Source organism: Danio rerio, chromosome 14, assembly GCF_049306965.1.
Source record: "Danio rerio strain Tuebingen ecotype United States chromosome 14, GRCz12tu, whole genome shotgun sequence".
In the NCBI taxonomy this organism is placed as follows: domain Eukaryota; kingdom Metazoa; phylum Chordata; class Actinopteri; order Cypriniformes; family Danionidae; genus Danio; species Danio rerio.
The window spans coordinates 14338104-14356153 of NC_133189.1; the positions used below are offsets into that span (position 1 = coordinate 14338104).

At 36.8% G+C, this 18050-nt stretch overlaps 1 protein-coding gene across 2 annotated transcripts in view; it reads left to right on the forward strand.

The window, feature by feature from the left end:
* Nucleotides 1-18050, forward strand: part of cnga2a (cyclic nucleotide gated channel subunit alpha 2a) — a 150150-nt gene that overhangs the window by 83161 nt on the left and 48939 nt on the right. For both annotated transcript variants that reach the window (XM_068213244.2, NM_001044746.1), the window contains 1 exon segment: nucleotides 526-627. In XM_068213244.2, coding sequence (XP_068069345.1) covers nucleotides 526-627 — 102 coding nt within the window.

Below are 18050 nucleotides of genomic sequence, written 5' to 3' on the forward strand. Positions count from 1 at the left end.
ATATATTTATTTATTTATTTTTTTGACGATTTAAATCAGTATTTGATCTTTGACATGATTTTGATTAGTGAATGAAGTTAATAATTACCTATTTTAGTAATGCGTTTAATAACCTCTTGGGTGGAACTGGACTCTATAGATTAGAACTGTTTCCTGAGTTGTTGGCCATTGTATGTGTTAATTATTTTAAAGTAAATTACTTTGTATGCAAGATAGTCTTTTCTGTACTATCAAGCTGTCAGTTTGGATGTTGATTGTCCTAAACTTTAACCAGTCTTGATGAGATGGCTGAGGATAGAAGAAACAGCCTTGAGTTTAAAACAAATTGTACTTTGTGTATGTGTTTTATTTTCTGAGGTCAGCTCTGAATAGCCTACCTCTGCATTCCTTTTTGGACATTATCTATTTGTGTTTTAACCAATCAGGCCATTTGCAAAAGCAATGCATGGATGCACATGTTTATGTCAGATTAAACATCTATATAGTTTTAAGTTAGTTTTCTTTTTTATTATTTTTCCAATGCAGTGATCAGTCCATATGTGATGACACATCATCAGAATTACAGCGAGTGGCCACCCTTGAACAGCAAAGACTGAACTCTTTCCGTGACAGAGGAGCACTCTCAAGGTGAGTGTAAGGGACATATTCCCATATGTTACTTTCTCCGGGATATCGTTATTTCATGCTCGAGCAAATGAGGAGATGGACAAAGGTGATCGATGCATGCCCTTCTTTTACTGTTTTTAAGTTTACAGGGCAAAACAGCTTCTGGGTGGAATTACTGGAGTAAACGTGAAACAAAACCATGTGAAACTTTCTCCCTCATTCACAGCGCAGCACACAGCGAGAGCTCACAACACACCACATGTGCGTCAAACTACATTACCCACAATGCACTTTGCCATGGAGTACAACTCCCGTGTTATAGCTGTCTTAAAGCTGCCACCTCTAGTTCCCCTCTCCTGCAACACTACCCCCACTCTGGACGGTGATTACACTTACACCACTCCAGCACCATAACATGACTGATACAACATACATTTAACAAGGTTTTTACCATAGATTAGTATATATATATATATATATATATATATATATATATATATATATATATATATATATATATATATATATATATTAAGGGTGGAGCCGAACCCGAATACGGTATTCGGAAAGGCACGAATAGCGTGTTTTTACGAATACTTATTTCGAACAAATACTTGAAAAATTATTTGTATTCGGGAGCAAGAAAAGCATTATATCAAAAAGCTGCGTTTCCTCCTGAGACCACAGTGCGTGAGTGAGAGAGAGAGAGAGAGAGAGAGAGAGAGAGAGAGAGAGAGAGAGAGGGCGGGGCGGAGGTAAAAGGTCTCTGGCACACGCTTCTCCACAGCAGCAGACGGAGAAGGCTCGGCTGAGCGAAAAAAAATGCTTCTCTGCATCACTATTTTGTATCTTAATTGGGTTCCAGATGCAGTTTATAAACTTGTAGCGGAGTTTGTTCGGGATTTTCCATTACGCTGCATTTTTGAAGTTTGCAATCGGGTGCTCTGTTTACGCAACTTTAGCTCTGTTAGCGCGGTAATTTAGACAATAGACTGTTGACAGAGTAACGTTAACGTTCGTTTATAAAGGTTAAAACGATGCTTTTGCAGTTGTGTCGAATAGTATGCACTTATGGGAGTTATATGGTACGTCTAAATAACTGTCTTTTGCAGACAGCAAGATATATGCTATAGGCTAGTTAACCTTAGCATAGCTTCCCGTCACTTTTTATTAACTTGAAACTCCTCAAATACATTTGGGCACCCAGAAAAAGAGTGAGACTGCTTCTGAGCCATTTCTTAGTCCTCCACCAGTAAAAAAAAAAAAACATGTTCTTTGTGGAAGCATTTTACAGTCAGTGGTGCTGCAGATAAAACAAACTGATACTGTATAATGTTTACAAAAGTGAAATCAGCAGAGGCAGAGATATTAAACATCTGTCAACATCCTTTATGCATAATCATTGATTTTCTTTTCGGCTTAGTCCCTTTATTAATCTGGGTTTGCCACGGTGGAATGAACCACCAATTTATCCAGCATATGTTTTACGCAGTGGCTGCCCTTCCAGCTGCTACCCAGCACTAGGAAACATCCATACACTCTCTTTCGCACACATAAAATAGGGACAATTTAGCTTACCCAATTCACCTGTATTGCATGTGTTTGGACTGTGGGGGAAACCGGAGCACCCGGAGGAAACCCAAGCCAACATGGGGAGAACCCAGTCGAGGCTCGAACCAGCAACCTTCTTGCTGTGAGGCGACAGTGCTACTCACTGTGCCACCGCGCAACCTTCTATGTAATGTATTATCACATGCACTAAAAGCATCCTCTCCTGATACTGTCTGTGAACCCCCCACAAGCATCAATCCCCTCAATCAGCACAGCTATGTTCTGCTAAATCCTCCACAAGCACCAAACCATCAACACAGCCACATTCTGCCAGATGACAATAGCAGGGCTGTATCTTTTAGTATTATATAGAATACTTTTGTTCTGCCAGATCTCCCAGGCAGGGTTTTATTTAGATTTATTTAGTTAATTTTAGTTTTTGGAATTCTGTGCATTGGAACAAAGTTCTTTCAGAAGAAGAACAGTTTTTTGAAGTATTATTTGTTTTTATTCTGTCTATTCAGTGTCCTTCAACAAGAACGGTGGTGGTGGGGTTCATAATATTCACAATGGTATTTTATTAGTTGTTGGTTTAACCATGGGTGAGATAATGGCTTCTATGTTATTTTCTTTTCAATGACATTTCTTGTCACATGTTCAAAAACAACAACCAATATTGCATGTCTATAATTCATATAATGGGTATAATTAAACAATACTTTCACTATAACGTAAATTAGAAGTGTAATAGAAAAAATATATATATTTTTGCGCCATTTTGAATTTCACTCGATTACAAATACAAATACAAATACAAATACTTTTCCCCCTTAACAAATACAAATACAAATACAAATACCGGCTGCTCCGCACATCCCTAATATATATATATATATTAGGGATGTAACGGTATTGTCAATACCGTCATACCGCAATAGCAATTTGTTTCAATATTGCCATAGTTGCATGACTCGATAAAACTATAGGTCTTCTGAGAAAATTTGCTCAGGCGAATGAAGCGAACGGGAGGTAGCGGAAACTACAATTCCCATCAGCCCAGGCGTGGCCATCATCCTGGGTCTGTTGTCGCTACAGATCCAGTAAAGCGGAAATGGAGTGTGCTGCTAGTAGCGGGGATGAAAAAGAGCTGGAAATGATCGAACCTAAAGCAGGTTTTAAATCGGATGTGTAGAAGCGCACATACTCAAGAGCGGTGTTGTCGCGCGCCTACTGAAGGGCGGGACAGAGGGTGTTTTGGAATGGCACTTTCTATCCAAGACTAAAAAGGGCATGTGCACTGCACAGGTTGAGCCCTATGTGTGCACGTGCCTGTAAGTTGGGGAATACGACTAATAACAGTCATGGGGACTGCAGAAACACATCACACTGTTCAGATTGATGCAGACATTGACTTGTACCGCAAAGAGACCTATATCTCACTCATGGCTTGTCCTCTCAAGTGGGGGAAAGACAATGCACAACGTTACACACTGCTGTCAACCTGGGCCAGATCATATCTCTGTCCCAGAAACCTCAGTCCCAAATGAGAGGGTTTTTTTCTGTTGCAGGGGATATTGTAAATGCCCAGAGATACCACCTTTTACCAGATTATATTTATATGATAATTTTCCTTAAAACCCATCTCTATCTAAGTGAGTGAGTGAGTAATTAAATGTTGAATGTGATGAGTTTTCAACAATACTAAATTGAAACTTTATTTTTTCACATGGTTTAATAATTTTTTGTTATTAAAATTGAAAAATTGAAGTTCCTGTTTCAAAGCTTACAGATAGATGGCTAATTTGTATGTCATTGACACTTTTGGCACTTTTTTTGGGGTATTTTCATTAGTTTTATTTTTCCTGTAAATGATTCAATAAATACCGTACCGTGCCATTCATACCGAGGTATTACCGTACCGTGAAATTCTGATACCGTTAAATCCCTAATAAATATATATATATATATATATATATATATATATATATATATATATATATATATATATATATATATGTGTGTGTGTATATATAATATACATTGAATATGTATATATTAGGGATGTGCGGAGCAGCCGGTATTTGTATTTGTTGAGGGGGGAAAAGTATTTGTATTTGTATTTGAGTAAAATTCAAAATGGCGCAAAAATATATATTTTTTCTATTACACTTCTAATTTACATTATAGTGAAAGTATTGTTTAATTATACCCATTTCGTAAATTATAGACATGCAATATTGGTTGTTGTTTTTAAACATGTGACAAGAAATGTCATTGAAAAGAAAATAACATAGAAGCCATATCTCATCCATGGTTAAACCAACAACTAATAAATAATAATAAAAATAATAAATAAAATACCATTGTGAATATTATGAACCCCACCACCACCATTTTTGTTGAAGGACACTGAATAGAAAGAAATAAAAACAAAAAATACTTCAAAAAAACTTCTTCTTCTGAAAGAACTTTTTTCCAATGGACAGAATTCTAAAAACTAAAATTAACTAAATAAATCTAAATAAAACCCTGCCTGGGAGATCTGGCAGAACAAAAGTATTCTATATAATACTAAAAGATACAGCCCTGCTATTGTCATCTGCCAGCCACAAAACAGAAACAAAGTTTTTTTTTTTTTTTTTATGTTTGAAACTGACTTGCTGGGGCAGAATGTGGCTGTGTTGATGGTTTGGTGCTTGTGGAGGATTTATCAGAACATAGCTGTGCTGATTGAGGGGATTGATGCTTGTGGGGGGTTCACAGACAGTATCAGGAGAGGATGCTTTTAGTGCATGTGATAATACATTACATAGAAGGTTGCGCGGTGGCACAGTGAGTAGCACTGTCGCCTCACAGGAAGAAGGTTGCTGGTTCGAGCCCTGACTGGGTTCTCCCCATGTTGGGTGCTCCGGTTTCCCCCACAGTCCAAACACATGCAATACAGTTGAATTGGGTAAGCTAAATTGTCCCTATTGTATGTGTGTGAAAGAGAGTGTATAGATGTTTCCCAATGCTGGGTAGCAGCTGGAAGGGCAGCCACTGTGTAAAACATATGCTGGATAAATTGGTGGTTCATTCCACTGTGGCAACCCCAGATTGATAAAGGGACTTAGCCGAAAAGAAATGAATGAATGATTATGCATAGAAGATGCAGATTGTTGACAGAGTTGACAGATGTTTAATATCTCTGCCTCTGCTGATTTCACTTTTGCACACATTATACAGTATCACTTTGTTTTATCTGCAGCTCCACTGACTGTAAAATTCTTCCACAAAGAACATGAAGTTTTGTTTTTTTTTTTGACTGGTGGAGGACCAAGAAATGGCTCAGAAGCAGTCTCACTCTTTTTCTATTCGGGTGCCCAAATGTATTTGAGGAGTTTCAAGTTAATAAAAAGTGACGGGAAGCTATGATAAGGTTAACTAGCCTATAGCATATATCTTGCTGTCTGCAAAAGACAGTAATGTAGACGTACCATATAACTCCCATAAGTGCATTATATTCGACACAAGTGCAAAAGCATCGTTTTAACCTTTAGAGAAGAACGTTAACGTTACTCTGTCAACAGTCTATTGTCTAAATTACCGCGCTAACAGAGCTAAAGTTGCGTAAACAGAGAGCACCCGATTGCAAACTTCAAAAATGCAGCGAAATGGAAAATCCCGATCAAACTCCGCTACAAGTTTATAAACTGCATCTGGAACCCAATTAAGGTACAAAAATCTATTTAACAAAAATAGTGATGCAGTGAAGTATTTTTTTCGCTCAGCCGAGCCTTCTCTGTCTGTATCTGTGGAGAAGCTTGTGCCAGACACATTTTACCTCCGGCCCGCCCTCCGACTACTGATTGAGCGTCTCTCTCTCTCTCTCTCTCTCTCTCACTCACTCACGCGGGCATGCACTGTGGTCTCATGAGGAAACGCTGCTTTTTGATATAAGGTTTTTCTTGCTCCCGAATACAAATTATTTTTCAAGTATTTGTTCGAAATAAGTATTCGTAAAAACACGCTATTCGTGCCTTTCCGAATACCGTATTCGGGTTCGGCTCCACCCTTAGTATATATATATAAGGTTCAATGCCTGTTCGGTCTTTCCAGTGCACAATGTTGATTTACCTTAAATTTAACTCATATCTGACTCCAATTTTAGTATGAGGTGGTTTAGAATATTAATATATTTATCTTTACATTTATCTTGAACCTTTTGTCTTCACTAGTAACTATCACATTTGTTCATTCGGGTGCTCATGTCGCTCAGAGAAATCGCCTCGGCCGAAGGCGTCCCTCACGGTCACACTCTGGTCAGTCTTGAATATTAAACAGAGGTAATTGACTAATCCTTTAGATGGCCGCTACCAGCGCGCTCGTTCTAAAGTACTTTTAGTTAGTCCCGCTTAGGTGTACACCCTTCAGTTAAGGCAATATCATTTCTAATTAGAGGTTAGAGCATTATTATAAATGTACCCGGCTACTGGACTCTATAGTAACTTTGGTTTTCACCAAGCCCATGGCTTCCCATATGAACTTAATTTAGAATATTACCTTCAAACAAAGGTCGGGTACCCAAAGATGAAAAGATGCATAACTGACTTCAAATTATCCATAACGTGGAGTGTAAGCTCCATGTTACGGGCTGATCTGGGTAAGCAGAATCGCTCCGAACATTTCTCAAACCTTACCTTAAGTAATCCAAGAATCCCCTCAAGGAAAGGGGTGTGTGTATTACAAAAGGCATTTGCATCTAGTGCTGCCTGTTGGGAAAGTCACACCCTTCACAGTGGTTCAAAAGATGCCAAAAGTTATATATTTATTGTTTTGATTATGTATATTTCTGAGAGAATGAGACCATTGTACCAGTCGCACTGAGACATTTCAAATGATATCAAACATGATAGATAAAGTCACTTTGGTTAATTTAGAACATTCAAACATTGAAATGACTATATGTGTGAGTTGGGGTGATTGAAGTCAAGTTTCAGCGGATTCAGATGTAAATCTAGCGGGAACTGGTTCTTTCCCGCTTTCCCACCTGCAGGGTTGTGAAGCCAGTTGTCTCCATTTTTGGCTCATGTTTGAATTGTCAAAGACATCAAAATATTTGTAATATATCAATTCTTACAATATATGTAATATATAATTTATATATATATATATATATATATATATATATATATATATATATATATATATTAGCGCTGTCGAAAATAGTGCGTTAACGCATGCGATTAATTTTAAATAATTGACGCGGTTAAAGTTGCAGTTTTTTTTAACTTCCTGTTGTGGTGGAGGTGTGTTGAACATGCAAGAAATGTGGATAAGGCCAATGAAGCACTTTTTGAAAGCAAGTTTCAGTACAAAACAATTAGTCGCATCCCCGGGCTCTCCAAAGTTTCATGCAATTTCGGATGTTTCATTTTTAACTTTCGACTTCTGTTGTAAGTTGATACCGCATGGCAAACAGAAAGAAAATCCTCTGCATTTCGTGACTCGGTGTTCCTTTAAGGTAATAAAATCACTGCTTAGGCTACACGGTAGAAGTATAATCTTAATCATATTAAAATCGAAGTATTGGTGTCTTATGTGATTGTACTCAGAAAGTCTCTGGTGAAGTCGCGAGCTGTCAAAGACAGGGCATTACTCTGCCTTTCAGCATAAGCCCTCCAAGTTTAGCGTATTTCCTCATTAAACGCAACGAAAGCGCATGCTTTGCGTTGTTGTGTCAGAATTTTGCGAGAAATTATCATTCATTTGCGGGCATTTGGGAGTCTCTGTGCACTTACAAGATAATCCTAGTCTTAGCAACTGGATGAATGTAAAGGAGGATTAAGCAAATTGTTTCCTCTCTATAACTAATGTTCTCAACTCACAGCAATAAATCTTTACAATGAGTGCAACAGTTTGTATTCTATAGTTTATTATAATTTTTCATTTTCCATATCTGCAATTCCTGTACTTCGGCATTTTTTTGCTGTCCACTTAGAATCCAACATGGAAATCAATGTTTTCTTTATTGGCATTGCTTGTTTTGAAATTTAAATGTCATTAACATGCCTGTATTTTAATTTCTTTAATAAATATGGCTGTCAAGCCAGGATCTTGATGGTTTATTGTGGGTATGTTGTTCACATGAAGAAATCTGTGTTACAAGTTAAACAAAAATTCTATTAAACAATTATATTTTGAATTTTAATTCTAATAAACAATTATATTTTGAATTTAAATAGTTTTTGTCTTGCGTTTAAATTATTTTTACATTTGAATAGCCAAAATTACAAGTTTCAGTATTTTAAAAGCGATTAATCTCGATTAATCACAATTAATTTTTTTAAAAAGGTGCGATTAATTAGTTAAGTTTTTTATCGATTGACAGCACTAATATATATATAAAACTTTCTTTTCTTTTTATATTTTTTCTCTAAACTGTTCATAGGCATCTCCATTGTCAAAGCATACAGTCCAATAAAGCAACTCTGCTCAATGGAGGCCCTCACCTGTGAAAACCAACCTCATGTGACAGGGTAAATAGTCCATAAGGTTGAAGGACAGCACTGTGCTGAAAGGGGTTAAAGGGTAGCTGTTAAAAGAGGAAGCCCTTCTATTGAAGAGTTAATAATTCAGTCCCAACACATCTAGGAAGGTAGTTATTTAGGTCCAGCTAAGTGACCGGCTGACCTTTCAGATACATGGCCTGTAGAAGGGAAAAAGGTTAGAAACAGCGATTGTAACCCAATGAAACAAATCAAGCTCAACTAAACATAAACTTGGCTTGTTTTACTAACAGCAAAATGGTAAACAACAAAATCCACCCTGGTTACAAAAAGGAAGCACATAAAATATAATTTTTAACATATGACATACATCATTTAATTTTTTTTTTACCGATGCAATAGAACAATAACAAACTGCCAACAAAGTATTATTTCTGGCTCTTTTTTTAGGTTCGTAATACTTAATTAGTCCAGTCTCCAAACCTTTGTGGTGGTCTCCTGACTCATTGCGGCCTACCCCTCATTTGGCCGTTAACAGTCCCGGCTAAATCTTGTTGCACTGTGCTACCTTCAGTCCACTAAACATCCTCTGTGTCCTGCTCTGTTATTGGCACACTTTTGTCATCCATGAAAGCCATGCTGTCTGGTTTACTGGAATTTACGGTTTCCTCCGTGAAGAGACAAGACAAATCCAAGTCAAGTTCAGCTCCATCGACTTCCAGATTTGGGTCATGCTGAACAACTTTCACTTTGGTCCTCGGGTTTTTCTGGATGCGGTACACTAAATCATCCAGAAGTCCCAAGATAAAGTATGGGCCAACATAGCTGGGAATAAACTTCCTGATTTTGTTTTTCACTCGCTTTGTTCCCTTGACAAACAGTAGGGAACCATTAGATCCCACTCCCAATGATATCGCTCAGAGGTTGTGGCTAGGATTTTCTGCAGAGTGGCATTAAATCTCTATCTAACCTACAATATGCTCCTTAATATCACTACAATACTATAGACTAAAAGATCCGCTGTAAATGCTGCTCTTCGAGTGTGAACATGTGAACACCACAAATATTTAATTTCAAATATTCAGTTTGTCACTAGGGTCCTGAATGAAAGAACTAAACTGCAGTTAAAGTCCACTATTAAATAATTTGTCAAATAATTTGATTACTGACATCTATTTAAACACAGTCACTGTCTTTCTCCCCTGGGTCTGTGTGTTTGTTTTGCCCTTTGTGAAAATCAGCATGTGCTCAAATCGAAACTCCCATTTTTATGCAAATTATTATGCACTTTTCCTCCTCCGACACTGCAACCTAAACAGAGCTGGACACGCCCACTTTCCTGACTTTTTCCAAACTAGAGGTGTAAAAAAACACTGCTGAAACAGGCCCTTTAAAGGAAGGATCAGAAAAGACTACTAATGTATGAGACTTGTGAGACAAATAGACACAATACACCAGGGGTGCGTGCAAAATAAAGCCAGTTTATTAGACACAAAGGCAGCCTGCTGCAGCTGAGAAAGAGCGCTGGTGAGAGCTACAACCCCCTGGCTGGGGATGTAATCTTCGGTCAAAGCAGAGTACAGGTAAGCCCTGAGAACATACAACACTTCATGCAAGAGGTGTCACAGCAATGATTGCAAGCAGAGATGATCAAAGCTACAGCTGAGAAGGGAGAAAAGCTCCAAAAGGAAAGATAATTAATGAAATCAGACCTGGCCCACGACACATTTCATAAGTGTAAGGCTGTCTCCTTGTTTTCTCTAGCTTGCAAATGATGTATTTAATTGTGTTTTGTTACTTGTAACCGCCTGTACTGTATCAGATTAACTCTTTATATTCTCATATCGCGTTTAATGGCATGTTGAAAATGCGATGCGTGCCGCTTTGTTTACAGATTTAAATGCTTTTGTGTTCCACTGAGCTTGTGCTCCACGGCCATTTGCCATTGCTATGGCCACCGTCAGCTGTTCCTACACACATGCAGCGTTCATGGTTTAAAATAATTTAGCTTTTGCTGCTGTTTGGATTAATACTGAATGTGTGTCATAGTTAAGAATGTAGCAATATGCTGGTGTTTGACTACACTGCTTTTGGTGGTAAGGTGTCTGAATAACACTGTTAAGTAAGTTTTACTATAAAGCATGTTTCGGGCGTCCGCTGCATTTGGATCCTTTACCAATGTTGGGGACCCAGGGGCTTGACAAACCGTGATGAGAATTTGTCTTGCGCTGAATGCTGTCGACCAATCACAACTGGCTGTCATAGGTCCAATCAGTGGAGATTAGAGTCGCGCTTAGAAGAAGTTTGGGAACAAATTAATCATTGAACGATTCATATAGGAGTTGCTGGGATAATTAGGTAAAAATAAAATCATAAAAAAATAACCATGAAAGTGTTGTTTGGCCTTGCATGCATATCAGATGTCGTTGGAGACCCATATACAGTAGGTGAGAGTTCAAAGTGATTATTACCGCCGGGGCTTATACCGCCGCCGTTTGAAATTGCTGCTGCTCTGTTTTTAGTGTATGACCGTAGCTTGTGAATAAGCCGCCAGGGGGCACAAAGGGACGGGATGCGAACGGACAGAAATAGCCTATACAGCTTCTTTAAATATAATAACCGCATAACCGCGGAAAAAGAAGAAAAAAGCTTCAGTTAGAGCTAATTCATCAAAATTAGCTATATTAAAATACAGCATTTATGTTAATACAGGCAGAGTGTGAACAAACTTAAGGCTAGAATATGCGCTCGCCTTTTAATGCATTTAAAAAGATTTGCAGCCTTTTTATAGGCTACAGGCTACTATTGTGTATAATATTGTTTTTTTTTTTTCTTTTTTTTTGTAAGCAGATCACTTAAAGTATAATAAAAATAATGTTGCCGCAGGACATAAATTAAGTCACGCAAGTTTATTTTTAATAATTTAGTTTAAGTTCTGTTCAGTTTTTTTTCTCAATGTTCTTCTTTAAAATAAAATATTTTTTTTTGTTGTTGTTTTTTTTACTTGTAATGGCTCAGTATCTTTATATATATATATATATATATATATATATATATATATATATATATATATATATATATATATATATATATATATATATATATATATATTCTAGATAAACTTCACAGACACAAATATAAAAAAACACTACTTGTATTAAAACTGGGCGAGGATTAGAAAGAATACGATGCTTGTTATATAATTTAAAATTTAATTCCAATTTCTGCATGCACATTTTTTCACTCGCTACTCTGCCAGAAATTTCACCGCCGGAGAGCACCTTCATTAATCTAAACATTTGTTTAAAGATGGACCGCAAGATGTGCTGAGTTGGCTACATGTGGTGAAAAAAGATGGCAAAGCTAAGTGTGATTATTGTAATAAACTAATAAATTATAAAGCAGAGTGTCCCGACCAACATGACAAAGCATCTGCGGTTGTCTCATTCTTCACGAATATAGAATTAAAATAATGGTGCGCTAGGTTAATTGTGCATTCCGCGGGTGCAACCAACAAGAGTTGTGCATTTTAGTTTAACTTTTTGAGCGTTATAAGCAGTTCGGTGTTAGTTTTTATTTAAATATATTGAGCCGAAACTAAACAGCGCATTCTCTCCGCCTCCTAGTTTATAACCAGCGGGACACACTGCTGAAGCAGGAGAGACACTCCGTCATTTATAATCTTAGCTGATGTATCGGAGTCGAAAGAATATACTAAAGAGAAATGTTCTTTTAACAGTCCCGATATGTTTAATCTTTTTTTTTTTTTTTGCCTGTCATTTCTCTTCAGCAAATTATATATTTTTAAAGCTGCTTGATTCTTTTAAAACTGAAAGCAGAGCCCGTCAATTGGTGTTTTTCCCATAAGATACTCCTTTATGAACGTTTTATTTTATGATTAAAGTCTTTAATGTGCTTTTAATAGTTTTATTCTATTCAAAGCAGCACCTAGATGCGAATTTATCCTCAAATTGTGACATGACAGCCATGCATGTCATGTGTTGCATAATTGTCTTTTTTTTCTGCGAGATCAATTTCTGATCTTTTTGCATAAAGGTTTTAATTAAAAGACAGGTAATTTAATTACTTTTGATGTGCTAAAATATTTGTTAAACGAATGTTATTTAAAAAAAAACCATATGCACATATTAAAACTGTAAAACAGATTAAAATGCATGGTCTAATCGGAAATAAAGGAAATTAGTTATATATTTCATTATTTAATGCATAAAATATTCTTTATATTCTATATAAAGTCTTTTTATAAATTGAGTTTAATTGATTTGAAACTTTTAATTGCATTATTATTTTTGCATCAGATTGATAAAAACGAATCTGAATACCTGCAAACAGGGCCACAGTTACTTTTTTTTTCACTGACTGGTATGACTGGTAAACGCGTCAGAAAAAAACTGCTAAATCTCTGCGAATTTTTGGTTAACTTATAAAACAAATAAATGGTTTAGAGATGTTAGTAATGCATAGAAAAATGCAAAGCTGAATTTTCCTAAGCTCATTCACCCACTGATGACAGCCAGGGAAACACTGACCCACCACATTCTTACGAACATATTTTATTTAATAAAGTTATTATTTCATTGACCTGAACATAACCATTTATAATATAATTACTAAACCGTCGTCTAAAATATTAAAATAATAAAATACGCTATTATTTTATTCGTAGCTAGAGCTTGATTAAATTAATTAACATCCTAAGCAATGTGCTTTTGTTTGTTTGTTCTCTGTGATCTTTAATATGTACTGGGTTGCGGAAAATATTTAAAAAAATGTCATGCAGTATTTGTCTATAGGTTTAATAATTTAAAATATTAAAAATAACAATAATAGAATTTTAAAAATACAAAGATAAAAAGAGCAGCATTTTGCTAATTATATTAGCAAATTATCAATTATGCCAAGTATTTTATATGGCTTTAATGGTTTCATTTATGTAGGCTATATGCCTACCTAAACTTTTATAGCTAGCTTTTGCTTGTTTTATATTGGTTTATTTATTTAATGCGATTTTATCCGATATTTGTAATTCTTTAAATTATACTGAATGGCTTGAAAATATTGATTCAGGTTTTTGCAGGTACTGGGTCTTAAAGGGTCACGAAACACCAAAACACATTTTTTGAGCTGTTGACAGTCGTATATGTTTCCCACACTGCTAAAATCACTATTAGGGCACCTATATTTCACTAAAAAGTGTAAATTGGTTGTTTTTGCGTTATTTCAAGCAAATTCGTACTTCCTGTTTGAAATGAATTGTTGGACCTGCGTCACGGTCATGACATAATAGCGTTGTATTCCAGCGTGCAGACTGGGCGTCTGTGCCAGAGTGAGTCTTATTACGTCTTACAGTGTGCTGCATTAATGGATGAGTAAAGCTTGGTTCAAACCAATCAGCGCGCTCTATTGTGCAACTTCATTAGTGTCACCGTGTTTACACCACAGAGAGGCCACGTTGTGTTAGCAAAACAAGCGTGAAGTGTTGCTTTTATAGTTTGCTGCCATTAAGTTTCGTTTTCATTTTCTCTCTGTGAGAGCTCATCTGGATCACGTGTTGATTAACAGTGTACGCGACACTCGACAACAATAACTTACGTGTCTAAGGAGGATTATTGTTTACCTGAGAGCTGTTCTCATCTGCAAACGCTGAAATCCGGATTTGCTTGTAGTCTTCTCTTCATAAAGACGCGGCTCTAGTTGCTGGGGATTGTCCTGTCTCTACAGATTTGGTAAGTGAGCGACCAGTGCTCTTTGTTTATTCAGTTTGTTCGTATCGAATTAAGTTAACTATTGCACTGAGTGCAAACATGTTAGCACCGCATTTTGTGACCGGAATAACACACGCGGCTTTCTGACGCTACCTGCCGTGTGCATCTAAGTTTCCAGGAAATGCAGAGTTTTTTTTCTCTCATTCGCAGTGCGGTATCAAACATTGCATGAAAAATACACGCTTAGAGCAGATCCTCGAATCAAATATCTCGTTTGTCGCGAGGGGCATGAATGAATTCCCTGAATGAAAGAGCCAAACTGCAGTTAAAGTCCAACATTTAATAATTTGGCAAATAATTCGACTACAGATGTCCATGTAGGTTAAACACCATCCCTTTCTCTGTGTGTATTTTGACTGAAACTCGCGCGTGCCCAAATAGACACTCCCACACCCTCCCACTTTAGTTCCTCCGACACTCCCTCCTAAACAGAGCTGGACACGGCCACTTTTCTGACTTTTTCCAAAGTAGAGGTGTGAAAACACCCTGCTGAAACGAGGGGGTTTCATGGCCCTTTAAGTACAAAGGTTTAGTCAGTACTTCTACTTTTACCAAAGTTTTTTTAAACATGAGTATCTGTACTTCTACTTAAGTAAAGGATGTGTGTACCAGAGGTGGGACCAAGTCATTGTTTGGCAAGTCACAAGTAAGTCTCAATTCATTGCCCTCAAGTCCCGAGTCAAGTCCCGAGTCAAGACAGGCAAGTCCCGAGTCAAGTCCCGAGTCAAAGGCAAAAAGTCTCAAGTCAAGTCCAAAGTCCTGCAGTTTGATTTTCGAGTCTTTTCGAGTCTTTTTAACAAAAAAATAAAATATATACAGATTAGGTATGGTTGTAAGATCTGTATTAATTAAACAAACCTTTTTTATGAAAGAACATTGCTCAGATATATAAAAATACAAATGCAATTTTCTGAAAAAGTACTGAACAGTGCTGCGTCTCGTCTCCACAGCATAATGCACAAGAACGAGTTCCACCAAAAAAAGACTCCATTTTGCCTCACATCACACAGAAATTGCAGGTCTACTGCTGTTTAATTCATTAAGTTTAGTTGTGCTATGTTATGTCTTCGGTGATCAACTTGTGATTAACCAAAATTACATAACCTCAATGTGGTAGCAGTAGACCAACTCGTGTATATGCTGCAAAGTTAAATTGAGTGAAATTGGAATTTTGTCAATTGAATCTTGTGTGTGCTAAAGAGATGGAGTTGCAAATCCGTCTAGCAGCAATGTAAAATGGTAGCACATATTGTTAATGAAGTAGGCTACTTCATACAAACAATAACGTTGTTTTCTTCACATAACGTTGAAGAGCTTTGCTCTCTACCTTGTGTGATGCTCGTGCACGGATTTCCTCTGTTTGTGGACAAAACTGATTGCGACTTCTCAAATATACGCTGCTCACGCGCAAATTTTCTCTCGCTCTCAAATATGCACTGCTCACACACAAATTTTCTTGAGCGCTCTCAGAGATTATATGCAGACTCACAATTTGTGTCGTGTTCCCTCTTCCTTTCATGCTTTTTGATATGATTCATATTGCTGCACTGTTTAATAACAATAACCAAAATACTAAAATAGACTTACATATTAAATGTTTAATCTAATAAACCATAACATTTTTGGTTGTTTTATATGATGAGATATTTTCAGTTTCAAACACTTAAAGACAGAGAATAGACCAGTGGTGCCCCCCTGAAAACTTGCTTAGGGGTGACCAGAAGAGGCCAGCTACGTCAGTGGCACCAATCAATCCACAATAATTTAGTGGCTGCTATTTATTTATTGAAATATTGCATTGTATTGCATTTATGTAAGTAGATTTAAATAAATAATGTCAACAGCAAAATCATATCGGGGTGGCTAGAGTTTACACAGGGGAAACACCCCTTGTAAAGGGGTTTACACCACTATAAGGCACCCCTGGAATAGATGTTGGATGTAAAGAATACATTTTATTTTAAAAGAATTTAAACAAAAACTAATGCAAGCGGAAATGTAACTGTGATAAAATAAGGAAACACTTGATAAGGTATTATAGCCTACTGTATTATTCACTCTTCAAATAAATCTCACTATCAATCTCATTTTATCATGGCAGCTAAAATAAAGTAAACTAGTGTCTGCTGGCTTCCACTTTGCTGATGAGATTGTGGAGGACATTTTCCATGTCATCCTCTTCATTTTGAGGAAAGCTGTTCCACAGGGCCCCTGAACACGTATATTGGCATGTACTGTGTTTTGAACAGTAGCCTACTACAGTAAAGAACTTCAATTGATCAGTTGTGGTAATACTATAGTTGCTATGGTAACACAAGTGTAATATAAACAAATTACCCAGTGCTGTATTATTTTACAATATAGGGTATTTTATACTACAAATCACTACACTTTACTGTAGTAAAACTACACTTTGTATTTTATCTGTTCACTATTGTTAATACTACTATAATAAGTATAATACAAGTATACAACAACTATAATACTCAAAAATACTAGAATTTATTAAAGAATTTACCTTAACCTTTTAGTTTTTTGTGTATTGTAAATAAATAGTAAAGCAAGAAAGAAACCATATCAACATTCTTGGAATAACCCTTCGCTAAGCCTCGCCCTCCTTGGTTACTGTTGCTACGCCTGTCAAGCTTTCATGCCTGGCACATCTGTTACAGTGTGTATGCGCTGGTGTCAGACATTCCCAAGGATTTAATTAGTCATTTTTGACAAACAGGTGAGATATCTGAGAAAGCCAGACAAAAGAGGACTGCAGTATACATTACAGGGGTATATTCACAACATAATAGCAACTGATTAGAGAATAATTTTATCAAAATTGAAGCAAGGTTAGCCTAGCAACCTCATACGCTGAACATTCAACAGCATAGTTCATGCACAGCAGAAGAGGTGAAATTATAAAATAATCTAATAACCTAAGAAACTGATAGATTTGTGCCGAATATTACCCATAACAGTGTACAGTACCTATTACTGTCAGCATGTTTGTGTGCTCTTTATCCAGTTTTTATTCAAATTTGCAGTTAAGTGGAAGAAAAAAAAATTGAAATGCAAATCAAAGTATAAATAACAGAAGTGAACAAATAGATATTTCCTACCAGCAAATATTAGTGTATTATATGCGTTACAATGGCGAGGGTTTAAACTAAGCAGTGCTCATAATATCGAGTGGAAAAAAAGAAAAAGACCGCTGGTAAACATAACCTGCTTTTTTTTTTTTTTAATAAGAACACAGTTTAGATCTGTTTAGGATAAGAGGAGTGTGAGTTATTGCCACCTATCACTGAATGTGAATATCGAAAACAAAATCAACTTAGCTTAACTCCTTTACCGCCCCTCACACAGCTTGATCCACGCTGGCATTTCTCCTTTTGGGCTTTAGGTTTTGAAAAGGGAAAAATCCCACCACCCAGTCCAAACAGATTTGCACAATCCAATAATTGCGCAACGATTTGGCTTGTTTCCCTCGCTCGAAAGCTTGCCAGAGCCCCTGTCCGTAGCCACGATTGGTAAGCCGCGATTGGTGGGTGGCGGTTTTTGGGCGTGGCTTAGCGAAGGGTCAGTTTAAAAGGAGGATCCCGTGAGAGCAAAAGCACTAAAGGTA